At 44.9% G+C, this 19,902-nt stretch overlaps 1 protein-coding gene across 7 annotated transcripts; it reads left to right on the plus strand.

Annotated features, from left to right (window-relative positions):
* Positions 1-5,044: 5,044 nt before the first annotated feature.
* Positions 5,045-19,744, plus strand: Tars2 (threonyl-tRNA synthetase 2, mitochondrial). Of its 7 annotated transcripts, none has more exons than XM_063252637.1 (18): positions 5,060-5,286; positions 5,570-5,766; positions 6,039-6,162; positions 7,111-7,235; positions 7,920-8,037; positions 8,283-8,347; positions 8,792-8,870; positions 11,590-11,736; positions 11,913-12,011; positions 12,291-12,508; positions 13,033-13,195; positions 13,430-13,567; positions 13,740-13,817; positions 16,546-16,646; positions 16,947-17,048; positions 17,216-17,288; positions 18,240-18,354; positions 19,397-19,744. In XM_063252637.1, the coding sequence occupies exons 1-18, from the start codon at positions 5,152-5,154 to the stop codon at positions 19,543-19,545; spliced, it is 2,226 nt and encodes a 741-aa protein (XP_063108707.1). In that variant the 5' UTR covers positions 5,060-5,151; the 3' UTR covers positions 19,546-19,744. The 7 variants fall into 7 exon arrangements, 6 of the variants coding, with proteins under 6 accessions (XP_063108736.1, XP_063108725.1, XP_063108715.1 ...); XM_003478919.5 differs by having other exon boundaries at positions 5,061-5,238; XM_063252645.1 differs by lacking the exon at positions 13,430-13,567 and having other exon boundaries at positions 5,056-5,286.
* Positions 19,745-19,902: the final 158 nt, after the last annotated feature.

Raw genomic sequence — 19,902 nt, forward strand, 5'->3', positions numbered from 1 at the left:
GAGTCTGTGTAGACAAGGCCACTGTTAAAGAGAGATCCACTTAGGTAAACATCCTGTTCTTTCCCAGTGTAGAAGAGAAACTTTTTTTTTTGGTATGAGGAATCAAACTGGGGACCTTGTGCTTAGCAGGCAGGGGCTGTACCACTGAGCTATACCCGTGGCCCCAACATTCTTTAAGGAAAGAAGCTTGTATGGTATAAAAATACTTAAGTTACTTCAGTGCTGAGTGATGAGAGAAGATGTTTAATTAGGAGCTTGAGGGGAAACATAAGGTCATTGAGGTCTATTTAGAGATTCATCATTACAGTTACTTTACGGTGACTGTTGTGTGTTGCTGGGGCTTAAGCCTTGGTACATGCTAAGCACTTTACCACTGAGCTGTGTCTCCAGCACTTCCATTTTTTATATGTGTTTTTTTATACGTGTTAGTCTCCCTGTGTTCTCAGGCAAAGTCAGGGTTGAGGTTACAGTTACAAGATGGAGGGGCTGGTGAGTTTTGCAGTGCCAGCTTGGAGCAGACAGCATTTTGGGGTGTGTATTTGACTCATAATGGCGTTGGCCAAAGCAATCTGCCCTGGACCTGTTCAGGACCATAGTACATTTTCCAGCAAATTTACTTCCTTATCCCTATTGTAGCCCCTTATTTTTGAAAAATACTCCAGCCCTTTGCCAAGTAATTTGTGTCTTTTTTTAAGACTAGTCAAGTGCAGTAGTGAGAAGGGGGGAAAGTACAACAAGGAGTTCAGAGGGTGTCTTTTTCTCTGCTAAGGACTCAAGAGATTTCTTGGGGAAAGGAAATGTTAATGGAGATTTCAGGAGGGCCCAAGGCTTTGTCTTTAAAACCAAAGTTCAGTTTATCCCCATGTCTCTGGCAGGAAGTTCATCCCTCTGTATTAACAGATTTGGCCAGGCTTTCTGGTATTGAGGCATCGTAAAGCAGAATTTAAAGCTTGGCTGCATCCCAGACCTTCCAGTTATATTACTAAGGAATTTGTTTTTTTCTTTTTTTTGTATTGGGGATTGAACTCATGACCTCACGCTTGCCAGGCAGGTGCTTATGCTGCTGAGCTAAATCCCCAGCCCCCAGGAATTTTTCATAAACCTAATATTGGTATACCTCCTGTCCCTTTGGCTACATGGCTAATTCTTTAGGCTTCAAAAGAATTTGGTGGAAACAGTATAGCTCAATAGCAGAGCACATCCCTGCCAGGTATGAGGCCCTGGGCTCCCACTGCAGCACCAGGGGAAAAGCATTTGGTAGCAATGACATAAATGTATTTTATCTCATTTCTCTTTCTCTCCCTCCAGTCTTCCTTTTTCATGTAGGTAAGGGACAGTTGTGCCAAAGAATTAAGATAGATTTGGAGGTATGTGTTCATCCCAGTAAATGGAAAATGTAATTTTCCTTCAGTGGAGACTGTTTTTTTCTTCTGAACAATTTTTTTTTCTTTTTGTACCAGGGATCAAACTCACGACTTAGCACTTGCCATACAGGCAATCATGCTGCTGAACTAAATCCCCAGCTGCAAATCTTTTTTTTTTTTTTTTTTTTTTGATTTGCTATGGTCTTAACAGAACCAGCACTATTAGAAAGGTTTTTTGTTTGTTTGTTTGGTTGGTTTTTTGTTTTTTGTTTTTTGTACCGGGGATCAAACTCATGACTTTGCATTTGCCAGGTAGGCACTTACGCCACTGAGCTAAACACTCGGCCTGGAGAGTATTCTTTGTACTTTTTTTTTTTTTCTTTTTTTGTCTTTTTCCTTTTTATCGGTACCAGGGATCGAACTCACGACTGCCTGCTTGCAAGGCAGGCACTTATGCCGCTGAGCCAAGTCCCCAGCCCCCTGGAGAGTATTCTTACATGTAACTTAAAGCTATAAAAAATGTTTCATGAGCTGGGCATGGTGGTAAACACCTGTAATCCCAGTACTCAGGGAGGCTGAGGCAGGAGGATTGTTGTGATTTTGACATTAGCCTAGGCTACATAAGTGAGTTTAAGGCCTGCTTGTACTACAGAGAGAGACCCTATTTTTAAAAAAATCATCAAGGCTTTAGCTTGAGATATGAATTCTAAAAGTGCATTGGGTTGGGGATTTAGCTCAGCGACATAAGTGCCTGCCTTGCAAGTGCTCAGTTGTTGAGTTTGATCCCTGGTACATAAAATAAAAGTGCAGTAAAGCCGAGACTATCCTAAACTTTGCCTGAATGTCTAGGGTATCCTTAAGGTTCCCCTTTCCCTATACTTTTGTAGAAATCTTTCAGTGTTATTTCCTTCATACTTTTCCTTTTAGTCTGGTAGAGAAAAGTTAGGAGATATTTTCTTGGTTTTTATTGGATTCACCACCGTATTCAAAAGCCTTTCCAAGCACAAGTATCAGAGTCAAGGAGAAGGAAGTCATGGTACCATAATGGCAGGTACATTGTGACTAATCTGGCCAGTGAGTCATAGCATAAATAACTGAGGTTTTAGATCCGGATAGATGAGACTTAACTTCTCGTTAAGTTGTTGTGGTTTTTTTGTTCTGTTTTGTTTTTGTTTTGTCTTTTTACCGGTACCGGGGATCAAACTCACGACCCCCTGCTTGCAAGGCAGGTGCTTATGCCGCTGAGCTAAATCCCCAGCCCCGAGACTTAACTTCTCTAAGAATCATTTTCCTTGAAGGGGAGGGTAAGCATACCATTTGATAGAGCTGAGTTCTAAGAATTGATGAAAGCATAACATGTCACACAGTAGGTGTTCAGTCATTTTCTGGCAGGCAAAGGTGGCACATGGTGGGGTAGGCAATGAAAGTTTCAGAGATGTTTGCCAGGCAGAGATTACTGAATTAAAATTTTTGAGGCTGAGCCAGGTTTGGTGGCCCACATTGTGCCTGGACGGCACAGTGAGTTCAAAACCAGCCTGAACTACAGCATGAGACCATGTCTCAAAAAAAAAAAAAAAAAATCTGAGGCTGAGACATGGTTGAAATTGTAGCAGAACCAATTCTAAATTGGCCTTAGCTAGCTTGTGCTTCTTGCTTGCTATAAGGATGGAATAACTTGACATTCCTTGCTTCCACTGCAACACAAGTTACGTAGGTAGTAAAGTGGCTGATGAGTCGGTATTATGTTAGCACCCAGCTCAGTGCGTTGCATTCAGTAAATGTCTAAAGGGTGTGTGTCGGGAGCTTCCATTTCAGGTTGGCCTACTTACTCCACCATCTATGATCCTAACAAAAGGTTAAGATAGAATGATTAAATAAATTGTGCCTGAGTCCTTTGGGATGTCAGTACAGTCACTACATAATTCAATAATTTATTGAGCATCTACCAGTCTGTTGCCTACAATATAGCTTTCCCCTACCCCTTTTGTGCAGGGCCACAAGCAAAGCCCTGCCTGCCACTGTCACCGTTTCTCAAATCATTTACAAATTCTGACTATTTTCTCCGGACCACATACATAAACACAAGTAATATTCTCCACAGTCTTTCTCTTTGTATTTCAGGATGTCTAACATACCAGGAGATGGAGCCAAGATCCTATGACTCAGATCAACTACCCTCCTCAGAAACAACTTCTGGCCTCTCTGGAAAACCTAAATTAAACAGCTTTCTCTGACAGCTGTTCTTCCACAACCCTGATTCCATCACCACTGAAACTTGAGAACCAACTCTAAGGATTCCTACCCCGAGGTGAGGGCACTAACTGGGAATTACTGAGAGCCTCAGTAGCCCTCAGTTCATTTCCCTTCATACTTTACTACAAATCTAGTGGTGGTTGTATTTTTGCTATAAAATCAATTATTATCCTTGTATGTAACAGGGAGAAAAAGAAAAAACTGAAAGCTGGAATAGAAATGAAAGGTAAAATACTTTTTGTGGGGAGCACAGAGCTAGTGTGAGGCACCCTTTTTTCTGGTGGGGAATTTATACTGGAAATTATAGTACTAGAAAAGGTAGGATGGATAATGCAAGTCCTGGATTTAGAAGCCAGCATCAGCATGCACTGTTTTTTTGGTCTTTCTTGTTTTTATCGGTACCGGGGATGGAACTCACAACTGCCTGCTTGTAAGGCAGGCGCTTATGCCACTGAGCTAAATCTCCAACCCCAACATGCACTCTTTTTGTTCTCTGTTTTGTTTGAGACAGAGGCTCACTATGTAGCCCAGGCTGGCCTCAAACTCAAGATTCTCCTGCCTCAGTCTTCAGAGTGTTAGGATTACAGGCCTGTGCAACACCCCTGGCAACACTCTTTAACATTAAATTACTTAACATTCCTGACCTTAATTTCCATATCTGTAAGACTAATCTCTAAAGTCCTCTAAGAACTTTAATATGAATGAACTCCGAAAACTGACCTCTGCAGACTCCGCAGTTCAACTTTTATTTTCTTAAGACAGGGTCTTGTAATGCAGTGCAAGCCAGCCTTGAACTTACTGTATAGCCCAGGCTGGCCTCGAACTCACAGTGATCCTTCTGCCTCAGCTTCCCAAGTGCTGAGACTACAGACGTGGGCCACCATGCCCCATGGTGGCTTCCACTTTAAGACTGTAGCCCAATTATAATGGCCTGTTGCTATTGTCATTACCAAGCATTATGCTAGATGATTTACATAAAGTTTACCTCAACTAATGGGAAAGCTACTTCTATTCTCTTTTATAGTGAAAAGTTAGAGAAATTTAAAATTTTACAAAAAGTACTAGTTTACGGTAGACCCAGGATTTACACTAGGTCTGCCTGGTTCCAAAGTCTATGTTCTTAACAGGTTCCTACATGCTTTAAAGATGAGGTAAAAGAAAGTTTTTGGTTAAAGGGAAATGACTGACTACCATTTTCGGTCTGTTTTTCTCCCACTGTTGTCCTGAGGTTCGCGCCTCTGATTTCATGGCCGCCAGACACCTTGTGTTACTTCCGGGCTTTCAATTGAGATGAGGTGAGTTTCCGGATCGCAGACGTGTGTCACAGTTCCCATCTTCCGGCCGCCGGAACCACTCCAGCCACTATTCTTGTTGTGGTGGGGTGTGCCTCTTCGTAGTTCCTGGAGGTGGTGCCAGAACAGAGTGGCAGCTACGATAATCAATAGACACGTATGTTACTGGGGTAGAAGCCAATGAGGAATATTAGTGAAGAGGCGGCGGTAATCGGAGGGTGTAGGCGCTGGTTCATAGAAATATGCGGCTGTTTCAGAGGTGGCGATCTCTCCGGCTCCGGTCCCTGCTCCCGGGGTTGCAAGCCTACAAGCTACATACTTTGCGTGAGGTACCCAAAAGTTCCGAACCATGGGACCCAGCCCAAGCAAAGCCCGAGGTGCAGTCGTAGTCCAACCACTCGCCGTTACTCCCCTCCCCTACACTCTGAAGTCCTCAGACAGGGGTACCCTAGTGCTCAGTTGGCCATCTGTCTGGAAAGAGAACTTTAGGGAAGTAGTATCCATTAGGATACTACTCTTCCAAAACCTGTATTACCCACCCTTTGTTAAGAACCAGAGATTAGGGCTGAGGGCTCTTGAGTATCCTCGACTCCTACCATCTTCAGCCCCTAAAAGAAATTATGAAACCTGTGTTAACGCCTAACATATTTTTCCCCTCAGACGTCCGTGGCGACCCCTCCTCAATGGTTGGTGGAGCGGCTTGGCCTTTTTGAGGAGCTGTGGGCTGCTCAGGCAACGAGGCTAGCAAGCACTGCACAGAATGAAGCCCGGACTATTAAAGTGACTCTTCCTGGAGGCCAGAAAGTAAATGGTGTGGCATGGAGCACAACCCCTTACCAACTAGCCCGGCAGATGAGGTATCCAACCCTACCCTTAGTTCTCTGCAGTATTTGGTCAGCTTGTTTTCTTTCACCCCCAGCAAGATCGCTTTCCTGCAGAATTTGTTTTATCTTCATTGGTTTCAGAGTCTGTCTTTAAATCTTGTGTTATCTATTGGACAAAGAAATAGACTTTACTGTTCTGGAAGCTCATCTGCCCTTTACAAATTTAGGGTTACCAAGAGATTAGCTTGTCTTCTCCCATGGGTTGTAATCCTGCCATTTTCTTCATCCCTACACCACTGCTGAAGTTTAACCCTGGCAGATACTGCCCTGGCTGCTGAAGTGAATGGAGAACCTTTTGACCTGGAGCGACCCTTGGAGACAGATTCTGACCTCAGATTTCTGACATTCGATTCCCCAGAAGGAAAAGCAGTAAGTTCCTTCCATAAAGAGTACCATGACTAGTAAACTAACAGGTATTTAAGCAAGAAATTCTAGTATAGTATTTCTTTTCCCTCAGTTTCTCCATTTGCAGTTGGGAGCAAGACCTACCATTTATTTCTGGCTGAGACAGAAATTTATGATGTTTTTATTTAGCTGTAATCTTAAAAGCATAGATCATTTGTGCTAGTGAAAGAGAGTGATAATAAGTTGAAAAACAGATATATAATGTACCAGTTCAACTTCCTCAGCTCTTGAGCACCTACATTGTAAGTCATTTATGGTGTATATTCAGCTGAAATGTGGCTGCTGCAACTGAACACACAGCCTGGTCACTTCCCTACTTGTCCTTTTCATGTCAGCTCAGGTAACACGGACTTTGACTACTAGGATCCAGTAAAATGGATCTGAGTATGGATAAAGACCAAATCCTAGAAGAGTAGTTGCATCACACTAGATAGCTGAGCTAGATAATAGTAGAACTAAAAGACCAGACAGAGGGTTGGGGACAATACTCAGGGAAAAAGTGCCTTCTAGAATGTGCAAGGTCCTAGGTTCATTCCCTGGGACCACCAAAAGAACAAAAGTAAAACAGAAAAGATAGTCTACCTTGAAACCCTAATTTACAGGAGCAGCAAAAGAAGACTATTTGGCCTGCTTCTGTGCTCCAGGATTGGGAAGCACCAAAGACTGAAGAGAGTAGCTGTAGCTTCTGTTCAGTGAAACAGAAAAAATACTGGCCTCTGCATCTTTTTCTGTTGTCTACAATTTTTTTTTCTTAACTATTTAGTGAGCTTTCTCAAAGACTAGTTTCTCCATTTTATAGTAATTATTCTTAGAAAAATTACAATGGTTTGCCTACTAGTGTCTGAAGAAAAGATCAGAGATTTAGGAGTTAAAGGCAGAGTTTATACATTGATACTTTTCTTGTGAATTCAGGTGTTCTGGAACTCTAGTGCTCATATCCTGGGAGCAGCAGCTGAACAATTCTTGGGTGCTGTTCTCTGCCGAGGTTTAAGTATAGAACATGGCTTTTACCATGATTTCTTCCTGGGAAAGGAGCGGTAAGTAGTACAGCAGTAATAAGGCGATTTCATGCTGGGGTGGTTTCTGAGACTTCTGAGGCTTCAGCTAGGTTTAATTTAAAGAGAAAGCTATTTAGTCCTCATTTGTGATACTGGTACAACTTCTCCATCAGGTCATGTCCCTCTTCCAACTCTGCTTGCAATTTATCTTTACTCTTCATAAATTTTCGAATCTTACTTCGTTATCCTTATTCTGATTTGTCCATCTAGATTGCTTGCACTCAGCTTTTAATTTCATACATATCCCAGATTTGGTAGTGGAAACTATAATTGCAGCACTTGGGAAATTGAGGCAGGAGAATTGCTATGAATTTGAGGCCAGCCTGGGCTACATAGTGTGTTCAAGGCCAGTCTGAAGCCCTGGCTCAACAAAAAAACCTTCTTGCATAGTTTTCCTCCAGCTATAAAATCTATACCTCAGGCTAGAGATATGGCTCAGTGCTAAAATACTTGTCTAGCCTTGCAGAGCCAAAGGGTTGATCTGCAGCAGTACACACACACACAAATCTCTTCCTCATTTCCTAATCGTGTTTTCCTGATCAGTCTTTGCCAATACTTGTAGGTTATTTTTCTTGGAATCTAAAGAGTCTCCTCTTAACCAACTGATGTATCACGTAGTAATGCTTCTTAGAAAAAGTAAATCAACAACTCTGCTTTTTCCAGGACAGTTCAGGGCTCAGAGATACCTATTTTGGAGCAAATTTGCCAGAGAATTGCAGCTGATGCACAGCCCTTCCGCAGGCTGGTGGCTTCCCAGGATCAGCTGCGCCAGCTCTTTAAGGTGGGTTATAGTGCAGTTTTAGGAAAAAGACTGAGCTTTGAAGGAGGGGCAGCTCTTTTTTTTTTTTTTTTTTTTGTCTTTTTCCTTTTTATTGGTAACAGGGATCAAACTCACGACTGCCTGCTTGCAAGGCAGGTGCTTATGCTGCTGAACTAAATCCCCAGCCCCGAGGGCCAGCTCTTTACCAGGACATTTTTATAAGAATAAAGACTTAGTTCCCCTCTTGCTATCCACTTTTCTTCCAGGATAATCCCTTTAAACTTCGTCTGATTGAGGAGAAAGTGACAAACCCAACAGCAACAGTGTATGGGTAAGCTGTCATACTGAAGAAAAGAGGGCAGAGCAGGGAAGCAGCAGAGAGGTCTGCCATAAGGGAAGCCATAAGGGAAGAGAAGTGGATAGTAATCTCTGTTGCTCCAGAAAAAAGAAATGAAAATTGATTTTTATGTGGCATTGTTCTCTTTCTTAGAATAGTTCCTTCCCCTTTGCCTCCTTCCTTTGTTAGCTAAACACCATGAAAGAAAAGGAGGCCAGGTATGGTGGCACATGCCTGTAATCTCAGCATTTGGAAGCTGAGGTATGAAGATCACCACAAGTTCAAGGCTATCCTGAGCTCCATAAGCAAGTTCAAGCCAGCCTGCACTATATAGCCAGAGTTTGTCTCAAAAAAAAAAAAAAAAAAAAGAGAGAGAGAGAGAGAAACATTCAGAACAGTTTTTTCTAGAGACCACTGACTGGCCTCTGCTCTCCCCAGGTGTAGCACGTCAATTGACCTTTGCCAGGGGCCTCACCTTCGGCATGCTGGACAGATTGGCGTACTGAAGCTGCTCACGGTCAGTTGAGAGACTGTCACTAGGGTGAGGCTTCTATTTTCACAGGAGCAAGCAAGAGGATGGGAAAGCAGTCCTGTCCCCTAGAATTTGATCTGCTGTCGTGGCTAAGGAAATCCAGAAAAGAAAGTACTTGGTCCCCATACTCTAGAATCTCCCAGTGTGATGACAGATACTAGGTACCCTGCTAGGGCCCAGAAACCAATTTATTTATTTATTTACTTACTTATTTGTGGTGCTAGGGATTGAACCCAGCTCCTTGTGCATGCAAGGATAGATTTCTACCACTAATTCATATGCTCAGCCCCTAGAATCCAATTTAAATTCCCCAATCTGACATCAGTATTAAGAGAGATACAGCCATAAACAGGGCTGACGGTTTAGCTCAGTGGCACAGTACCTGGCAAGCATGAAGTCCTGTGTTTGATTCTTGATATAAAAAAAAAAAAAAAAAAGGAAAGGAAAGAAATGAAAAATAGAAGCAGCCAGGAACAGTGGCACATACCTGTAATCCCAGTAGTGAAAGTCTGAGGCAGAAAGATCACAAGTTGAAGCCCATCCTGTGTAATTTAGTGACATAGCAAGACCCTGTCTCAAAAAAGAAAAACAAAAATAAAAGTTCAGTGCAAGGGCCCTGAGTTCAATCCTCTTGTCACTCCCACACAACCTCCCATACCACCCCACCAAAAAAAAAAAAAAGAGGGAAAGAAACATGGAGTCAGGGTATGAGCAGTCTAGGCAGGGCTGTCTAGGGAAGGGCTGTTTAGATAGATGAATGAGCAATTTGGCAGGCACAGGGAGAATATTAAGTACATGTCCTTTAGAAAAATACTGTTCTCTCCCTGATAAATATATTCTGCTCGTAAAAAGAGAAACAAACACTGCTCTTGACAAAGAGAGCTACACAGGATGGGAGCAGGAAACAAAGGAATAGGTAGATATGTAAAACAAAAAGACTTAGACTGAAAACTTAGCTCTGAATTAACCCTTAGTATGTACTCATACCATGTGGGTTTGGCTTATAGAGAGACCTTTCCTGTCCTTGTCGCAGTCCAGGAAGTTTACATTTGTAATCCCATGGAAAACTTACTGGAATTCTAGCGAGTTAATTCCAATCTACCACTTCCAATGTAGCCCACAGTAAGAATAAAGACACTAAAGCATAGTTAAAACTATGGGGATCCAAGGGATCCTAAACCTGGTCAAGACAGAGGTTCAGGCTGGTCCGAAGGTAGTGAGTTATCTCAATTGATTGTTCACAGTCAGTACAGATTGAACTCCTTGTTCTACTCTTAACCCCCTTCTCACTACTGCACTTGACTAGTCTTAAAAAAAAAAGAGGTTCATCAGAAAAAAGGCAGGTTTTATTCTCCATGAGGAGATTGACTTGGGGATGATGTGATAATAGCAGGAAATATGTGAGCGCTATGAGCTGGGCGAGGGAGGAGGCCTGAGGTCACCTCTGTGATATGCGGAAGGAAAAAAATGTAGAGTAATCTGTAACACAACTGAGGTACCTAATATTTTGAGGTTCATGCTTCAGCTCTGATATACAATCTTTTTTACCCTGGGAAGTCATAGCCTCTTATCTCAAGGCTCAGCCCCAGCCAACAGCATGGAACATAAGCTCTCCTTCCCACCTGGCTCAGCCATGTTTTACTGGGAGTCATGGGGCAGGGAAACACCGACTGTCACATCAGCATCTCTGCCAGCCCAATTTACCTTGCTTAAAGTCATGGTTTAAAGTCATGGTTTACCTTGCTTAAAGAAATGGTTTAGCCAGCTGTGTACATCAATACAAAATGGAGATAATTGTTGTTCTTTTAAGGAGAGTCTTCTAAGTGGTTCCCCACATTGGCTAACCTTAACTCTTTTTTTTTTTTTTTTTTGGTGGTACTGGGGATTGAACTCATAACCTCGCACTTGCCAGGCAGGTGCTTATGCTGCAGGCTAAATCCCCAGCACCTTACCTATTTTCTCCAGCTGTAGCCCAGTTCCTATATTATTAGTGAGTGCACATCATAGAGACAATGAGAACTAATAGAGAAGGAAGTGCTATAAAATGCAGCTTCTTGGAGGGTGTGGTAGCACGCGCCTGGAATGGCAGTATCTGGGAGGCTGAGGTAGGAGGATTTAAAGTTCAAGGCCAACCTGGGCTACAAAATGAATTTAATACCACCCCCTAAAAGACATGCCCTGTCTCAAAGAAACAGAAACAACCAAAAAACAGGTTCTTCTTAGTACTATTTATTGTTAAAGAACAGTAAATTTTAAAATTTCATGTGACCAGAAATAGGATTCATGGAAGGAAGTCTGACTTTTCTAGGAGTTGTGTGGAGTATTCATAAGGGGATGGATAAACTGGCTTTTACCTGAAGTTCAGTTACTTCTCTGAACAGTCAACTCATTAGAAAGGGAAGGAGCTAAGTATAGGAATACTACTAGGGCAGTGAGAATGGGGAGACATAAGTGGCAGGTAAGACTGGGCTTGACCAAGACTAATGTAGGAACCCAGCGCAGCAAACCCTAAATTGTAAGTATGGCCAGAGGGGTCCAGAGCAAGGATTCCCATCTTTCCAGTCGGAGGCAATGACAAGCAAGGTGGGGTGGGACCAGCTTGAAGGGGGTGAACCTGTGCCGCTTACACTGACTATCTCTTGAGGCTTGAAAAGAGTCAAACACCTTTGTCCTCGTTCCTTTGATTCCCTCTGTCGTCCTGCAGAGCTCCTCGGCCCTGTGGAGATCTTCATCGAGTCTAGAGGCACTGCAGAGAGTGTCTGGGATTTCCTTCCCCACGGAGGAGTTGCTGAGGGCGTGGGAAGCACAGAGGGAGGAAGCAGGGTCTCGGGACCACAGGCGCATTGGAAAGGTACAGATCTCGGGAATAGGGTAAAGTGGTGATATGGGGTGGAGAGAAATGGAAGAACCTAACTGCAAGGTTGCAAGAAGGTTCAGTAAACAGGTTCTGCAGCTCTGTCAGTTGTTTCTTTGATTTCTGAGGTCCCCTGCCCCACCTTGAAATGACAGTTGCCATTCTGTCCCTAGGATCAGGAACTCTTCTTTTTCCATGAATTTAGCCCTGGAAGCTGCTTCTTCCTGCCACGTGGAACCAGGGTATATAATGCCCTGGTGGCGTTCATCAGGGTAAGGAGACCAAGTCCAGGGGAAAAAGGGAAAGGAAGGACTAGGGCCTAGAAGCCATGGGGTTTAAGAGAGGAAAATAGGAAGCATACACTGTAAAGTGCTGGTGATCTGCAGTAAGGTCCTGCAGTTGTGGGCATCTGTAGGAGAGCAGGAAGAGGGCACATAACAACTTGTGGCTGAAGTCAGCACAGTTTGAGTGCCCAAGAGAATCAGCCAGCAGTCTTCCTGCTGTTTCTCCTTTCAGTGATACTAACCTTCCATGTCTTGCTCTCTCTCCAGGCTCAGTATGCCCGCCACGGTTTTTCAGAGGTGAAAACCCCCACACTGTTCTCTGCGAAACTGTGGGAACAGTCAGGACACTGGGAGCACTACAGGGAAGACATATTTACCCTGCAGCCCAAGGGCTCCAGCAGGCCCATCAGCTCCCAGAGTGACCACTTTGCCAGGCCTCCCACAGAGACACTTGCTCTCAAGCCCATGAACTGCCCTGCACACTGGTGAGCTGGGAGCGAGGACAACTGGGTCCTCCTGGGGCTGGCAAACAGCTGGGAAAGAGTAGTAGAACATCTGATTTGACTCTAGAATCTGCCCTCTAGCCAACCCAATGGATTTGAGGAAATCATTCTACCTGTTGAGTCTCAGTCTCCTTACAAGGAATATCAGGCCGGGCGTGGTGACACACAGAGACTGACACAGGAGCACCACCATGAGTTTAAAGGCCAGCCTGAACTGCATAGTGAGAGGATGCTGTGTCAAAAAAATAAAAAGTAAACAAAATTTTGAAAACAAGTAGCATCAAAGCTCAGTGTCCATCACTGAGAATGGGAGAATGGTAAATGATGTTGTTACTGTATGTGACTGACAAGTTGGCTTTTGACCCCGGTTGGCTCAAACTGTGATGGGCACTTGGCAGAGAGAATGCTAGCTGGAGGTGCAGGGAATACACAGGCAGTTGGGGAGGAGCAGTTGTCAGGTGCTGGTTTTCCCTATGGCCCTGACCCTTTCCCCTCCTCAATCTCAGCCTGATGTTCGCCCACCGGCCCAGATCCTGGCGGGAGCTGCCTGTGCGACTAGCTGACTTCGGAGCCCTGCATCGAGCTGAGGCCTCTGGCAGCCTGGGGGGACTGACTCGACTTTGGCGCTTCCAGCAAGATGACGCTCACATCTTCTGTGCACCTAATCAGGTGGCTCTTCCTGGCCCCACCAGAGTATCTCCTGACCCACCTTTAATTATGTTAATGAACTTCCAAGCATCTTTAATCCTCAGTTGCCCTCTGTATATAATACAGTCCTGCTACCACTGCCTGTAGCTGCCTTCCACTTCCCCTCTGTATTTTCATTGTCTTTTCCCCCAAACTACCATTATCCCAGATCTCTAGCTGATATACCCCTCACCCTCTCTTATTTCCTGCCCCTAGCTACAAGGAGAGATTCGAGGCTGTCTTGATTTCCTCCACTCTGTCTATGCTGTTCTTGGCTTCTCCTTCCATCTGTCACTGTCCACCCGGCCAAGTGGCTTCCTGGGGGAATCTCACCTTTGGGACCATGCTGAACAGGTAAGCAGGCTTGGAGGAAAGCAGAAATAAACCACTCTGCGGTGGGGGTGGGGGTGAAGGTGGTAACCACTATCCTACCATGGAGTCATGCTAGGAGTCACTGGGCAATGATGAGTGGTGGTGTTTGTGAAGCCCCAGGTAACATGTTCCTCTTGACTCATTCCTTCCAAAGGTCCTTCAGCAGGCCTTAGAGGAATCTGGAAAACCCTGGGACCTTAAGCCTGGAGATGGTGCCTTCTATGGACCTAAGGTAAACTGGGGACCATTCGTATAGTATTTATTCATATTTTGGGGGGAGGGTTGGGTTTTTTGAGAGGATCTTGCTATGTAATACAGGCTGTCCTTGAACTCACTTATGTAGCCCAGTCTGAGTGCCCAGGAGAATCAGCACAGCAAAGTCACAGCAATCCTCCTACCTCAGCCTCCCAAGTACTGGGATTACAGGTGTATACTACCATGCCCAGATTATATTTTGTTTTGTTTCATTAAATATTTAGTATATGCAAAGCAATAACTTAAAATTTGTGTAGGATATAAAGAAGAATGTTTTATTCCCTGCCAACTTGGAACTTACAGTCTAATGAAAGCTGCAAAAGGTACATAGGCCATATCAGTGCTTTGGGTCAGTGCTACATTAAGTACTAAGAGAGCAAAAGGAGTTAGATTGCTCAGGACACAGGACGGGCTTTGTACAAGAGCCACTGTCCAGGTGGGCATGGTAGCACATATCTGTAATCCTAGCCCTGGGAGGCTGAGGTAGGAGGATCACCATGAGTTCATGCTTCACCTGGACTGCATAGTGAGTTCAGGGCCAGCTTGAAATATACCAAGACCCTGTCTCAAAAACAACAAAAAACAATCATTCTCCAATCCCAAGATGTCATTGTTGCCTGAGTAAAGAGCTGTTTCAGGAAGGAACAATGTAGGTGGAGCCTATAGGTAGGGGTGAAGACTGACAAGGTAATTCAGAAGAAATGAGAGAAATTGATGATGAGTGGTGAGCCAGATGTGGTAGCACATACCTATAATTCCAGAAGACAGAAGCTGGAGGATCAAGTTCAAACCTAGTCTAGCAATTTAGCTACTCAGTAGATACAGAAAGGGAAAGGACTGACAAGTATCTGCTGGATTCAATTAAAAGGCTATTAGGAGCCCAGTGAGGTGACTCACACTTGTAATCTCAGCTACTCCAGAGGCTGAGGCAGGAGGATCACTTGAATCCAAGGGTTTAAAGCTAGCCTTGTTACCAGAAACAATACAAAACAAAAAGACAATAGAGCTGCAGAATTAGCTTAGTCACAGAGTACTTGCCTAACATAGAAAAGGCTCTAGCTGGGTCTGGTGGCACATACCTGTGATCCCAGCACTCTGGGAGGCTGACTCAGGAGGAAAAGGACTAGAGAAGTAACTCAGTGTGATGATCCTGGGTTCAATCCCTAGTACAAAAAATTGGTGTTACTAAGAAGAAGAAAATTTCAAAAAGATTTAATAGTGCACTTAAGGTTATAGAGATAACCGTCAGTGATAAACTATGTATTATGCAGTGGAGTACTACTTTACCACAAAGAAAGATAATCTTGAGCCATTTCTAGCTAAATGGACACACTTTGAGACTATACTCTTAAGTGAAATAAATTGGACACTCATGTTTAAATACCACATTGTGCCACGTGTGATGGTGTATGCCTGTAATCCAAGAGCTCAGGAGGCAGAGGCAGGAGGATCATTGTGAGTTCTAGGCCAGTCCAAACTACATAGTGAGACCTTGTCTCAAAAAAACAAAACAAAACACCATAAATACCACATTGTTTCTCTGGTATGTGAAACCGAAAGTGCACATAAGAACCAAAATGTATAACAGGTATTGGGAAATTGGAAGAAAATATTAAAAAAGGGGAACAACCAAGAGAGGAGGGGAAAAGGAAACAAGGACAAAAAAAAGAGAATATGAGGAAAATGGAAACAAGTAGAGGAAGAAGGGTTGAAGAGAGAGAAAAGGAGGATGAGGGGGGAAAAAACCCAGATATATCATGTACAGATGCAAATTCCCCATGACGAATGTCATCATTATGTGTCTCTACAATGTACCAATAATTTTTTAAAGTACCAAAAAAAGTATATATTACAATAAATCAGCCTAATAAATTTTTTACCAACATACTGTTATAAAAACAAAGAGAAAAAGACTTGAAAGTCCCTGAGGAGGGGCTGAGGATTTAGAGTAGTGGCACAAGTGCCTGCCTGGCAAGTGCGAGGTCATAAGCTTGATTCCTAGGACAAAAAAAAAAAAAAAAAAATCCTGGAGGAGAACATGGGTAAAGACTGGTTAGGGCAGCCAGAGGATTGCAGGACTGCCGGGACCGTCCTGGCCTGCAAGCAGCACCTTGCATAGTGCTGTCAGTCTGTTTTGGCATCCATGTGCTAGGTAACAAGGTGGGCAGCACTGAGCATTTCCATCTGGGCCAAGGAGGTAGGAGGCTGAGGTGCCTTCAGGGTGGGGTTTGGCCACAAGTTGTGAAGAAAGAGCTATTAATGGTACAAGGGAATTTGGACACAGTTACAGCTGTTCGGGCAGTGAAACAGAGGGAGGGGCTGCTGGATGGGAATAGAAGAGAGGAGTAAATTTGAAGAGCTAGGAGTAGGAATAATTGTCACCTTGAATAAGAAAGCCAAATGAGAGTCGGTGTTTGATGGGCTGTTTAGGCAGCAGAGCCTTGGGGAGAGGTGACAGGATGAAGGTGCAGTCCTGCACACGGTGGGGTGAGGGATGCAAGGACTTGAGGGGCTGTCATACACAGATCCCCTGGTTATTTCATGTTGCTGTTAAGAGCAGGGGGCCACTGCCAGGGTAGGTGACACAGAGTGACTTGGAGAGGTAGAGCACCCTGGGTGATGTGACTGCCGTGTGTTCAGGGACATGTGTGGTAGGAAGCAGCGTGGCTCACTCTATTCTCATACCTTCCATCTTCCTCCTCCAGATTGATGCATACCTCCAGGATGCTCTGGGGCGGCCCCATCAGTGTGGGACAATCCAGTTGGACTTCCAGCTGCCCCTGAGATTCAACCTCCAATACAAGGGGTATAGAACCTGCCCCTTATCCCTCAGCAGCCCATGGGGTGGGGGAGCAACTGCCCCTGCACTCAACAAAGTCCTCTGTTCCCTCCCTTTCCAGGGCTGAGCATTTCTCAAAAACTGGAAGGCAGGGCTGGGGATTTAGCTCAGCGGCATAAGCGCCTGCCTTGCAAGCAGGCAGTCGTGAGTTCGATCCCTGGTACTGATGAAAAGGAAAAAGACAAAAAAAACTGGAAGGCAGATGATGCTGGGTGCAGTTTGTGGCACTGTCACCATGCCACCCACTTATTCTCTTCTCCTTCCCAGGCAGGCGGGAGCCCTAGAGCGCCCAGTCCTTATCCACCGGGCAGTGCTGGGCTCTGTGGAGAGGCTATTGGGAGTGCTGGCTGAAAGCTGTGGGGGGAAATGGTGAGATCCTGATGCTCCGCTTCTCCTCTGACCCACAAATGAATAGTTCCTACTCCAAGTCCTGTCCCTTTAGATCCCACTGTTTCCTTCTTACATCCGCACCCTGAAGCTACCCTTCTGCCCACTGCCAGAATGAGTAATGTGTTGCCCTGTTCCCTCCTAACCAGGCCCCTGTGGCTGTCCCCGTTCCAAGTGGTGGTCATCCCTGTGGGGACTGAGCAGGAGGAATATGCCAGGGAGGTGAGAAGCTGGGGTGGGAGCAGCCATAGTGTGGTGCCCAGCACTGGGCAGGATGAGGCCATGCAGGGTCAGGGGATGGGCATAGTCCTAGGGGACACAAATTAGGCGTGAGTAGCAGCTGTCCTGTATGCTCCAAACTCTATCTGAAAAATGAGCCAAGCTGGCATAATGGCACACAGCTAGGATCCTGGCACTTTGGGAAGCTAAGGCATTAGAGTTGCAAATTTGAGTCTCACCTAGGCAACTTGTGAGATCCTATCTCAAAATTTAAAAAGGGGGCTGAGGTTGTAACCCAGTGCAGTAGCCCTGTGTTTAATCCCCCAAAAAACTAATTACTGTCTTGTAGACATGCCAAAAAATTATATTAACAAATGTTAAACACTGACATGGCACAAAAATGGGTTTGGGTAAATGTTGGTTTTATTTGGCATTATTTTTCTTGGCGGGTGGAAGGTACCAGAAATAGAACTCAAAACTCACTCTTTATAGGCAGGTGCTGCTGAGCTATATCTTTGACCCAATGTTGGTTTTATATTTTCTTCTTTGTGTGTGTGTGGGGGTGGGTGGGTGATGAGACAGGGTCTCACACAGATCATGCTGGCCTCCAGCCCTTGGCAATTTTCCTGCCTCAGTCTCCTGAGTGCGGAAATTACAGGCATGGGTCACCACACGCAGCTGTCTTTCCTTTCTAAAGAGAATTGAGAAGTGAGATGGTTCCTTATTCGAGCAGCTGCCTGGGTGGAACAGTGGCCAGCAGCAGGTGAAGTCCAGGGAATAGTTGAGGGCTCCTCTTCAGTAGGAGTTAGACAAGAGTTGTAGGTTGGAGAGGAAACATCAGAGTGGAGATGAGAGGAGGCCTCTGGTGATAAGGGAAGAGAGCTGAGGTGGAGGTGAGGATGAGTGTGGTCAGAAGTCTGCTTCCTCAGCCTCCCATTTGCTTCTTGTCAACAGATACACCAGAGCCTGCAGGCCTCAGGACTGGCCAGTGACCTGGACACTGACTGGGGACTGACTCTCAGCCGGAAAGTCCGCCGTGCCCAGCTTGCTCACTACAATTTCCAGTTTGGTAAGAGAGAGGGTCCACCTGGCACCTCAGATCTGGCCGAAATTCTCTTACCTGCCTGCTGTGTCCCCTTTCTTCCCTCTGCTAAGCTCTCCTATGTGCACAGCAGGTTCACTGGGGCTTATTACCGAGCTGAGGGAGCCTGCTGAATTTGTCCTGTATGTCCATGTCCACACTGTCACTTTGCCCTACAATCACCTCTGCCCCTTGGCATAGTTTCCCTGCTGTTAATTAATTTGTTTAATTAATTAGCCAAGGGAGCATCAGAGAGAAAGGGATAGAAAGGTTAAGTCTTTGATTAGCCTTGTTTACATGTGCCTGGATGAGTCAGCCCTGAGGGATGAGGGAATTTTTTTATGCTGGGGATTAAATCCTGGGCCTTGCACGGGCTGCGCAAGTGCTCTACCACTGAGCTGCATCCCCAGCTCCCACCTTCTCTCTCAGTTATATCCCCCGCCTTTATTTTAAGATAGATTCTGACTAGGTTTTCTGGGATGGCCTTGAATTTGGCAGTCCTCCTGCCTTTAGCCTCTTGAGTAGCAGGGATTGTTGGAGTGTACCACCATACCCGACTGAGTTAAGAGCTCTTGAAGGCAGGAAGCACAGTCTCCTCAGCCAGGCAGGGTCTAGTTTTACACCACTTGCTCTGCATAACATAAGCTGTCCCAGAGTCCCATGGGTTTGCATGTATGTGCCATTCCTGTGGCGTTCCCCTTCCCCCAAGAGCCACTCCCCAAATACACTTTTTTTTTTTTTGTATCATTCTTGATCTGTCATTCACTGACCCAACTCATCTCTGACCCTTGGGCTCCTGACCGGAAGTGATAAGGTATGGAAAGCCTGGAACATTTCCTTATCTGCTCAGGATAAGCAGTTAGCTGGAGAGCAGGCACAGCTAAATATATTCTCCTTTTAACTGTATTCAGACTCTTCTGTTGCTCTTCCTAAAGATTTGAGTCTTGTAAGTTTCCACAAAAGGAAAGGAAATAGCCCATGTCAGTGAATTTGCCCTGAGATTCCTAAACCTCCCTTCCTCTTCCTGCAGTGATTGGCCAGAAGGAGCAGAATAAGAGAACAGTGAACATACGGACTCGAGATAATCGCCAACTTGGGGAGCGGGACTTGACAGCAGCGGTGCAGCGGTTACTGGAGCTGCAGAATGCCAGGGTCTCCAATGCTGAAGAAGTTTTCTGAGCCTTTACTTGTGGATGAGGCAAAGAGATCTGTTAGAACCATCAGTGTCTCCTAATCCAACCCAAGTGACAGTCCAAGAGCCTCAGAACTGCATATATGTACTCCCCTGAAGAGACTTTGTTTCGGGCCTACCAAGGGAAGGAAACTGTGTTTGGATATAAAGAGTAAAATGAAAAAATAAATTGGAAGCTGTGGGGTACATGTCTTCTTCTCTGACTCCTGAAAGGCGAGTAAAAAGAAGACAGTGTCTCACTGCATTCCTCACTCAGCTCATGCCACTCCTCCTGCCTCAGCCTCCCAAGTGCTGGAGTTATAGCATATGCCTGGCCCAGTCCCTTCTTTGACCTACACTTAGGC

This window comes from Cavia porcellus, unplaced genomic scaffold, assembly GCF_034190915.1.
Source record: "Cavia porcellus strain 051 isolate PalLab524CR breed Dunkin Hartley unplaced genomic scaffold, mCavPor4.1 scaffold_1, whole genome shotgun sequence".
NCBI lineage: Eukaryota > Metazoa > Chordata > Mammalia > Rodentia > Caviidae > Cavia > Cavia porcellus.

Excerpts from the sequence above, each read along its gene's own strand:
- Tars2 (XM_063252637.1), top strand. The coding sequence starts at position 5,152 with ATGCGGCTGTTTCAGAGGTGGCGATCTCTCCGGCTCCGGTCCCTGCTC. Across the intron at positions 7,236-7,919 it reads TTCTTCCTGGGAAAGGAGCG|GACAGTTCAGGGCTCAGAGA; the intron begins GTAAGTAGTACA and ends TGCTTTTTCCAG. Across the intron at positions 8,348-8,791 it reads CCAACAGCAACAGTGTATGG|GTGTAGCACGTCAATTGACC; the intron begins GTAAGCTGTCAT and ends TGCTCTCCCCAG.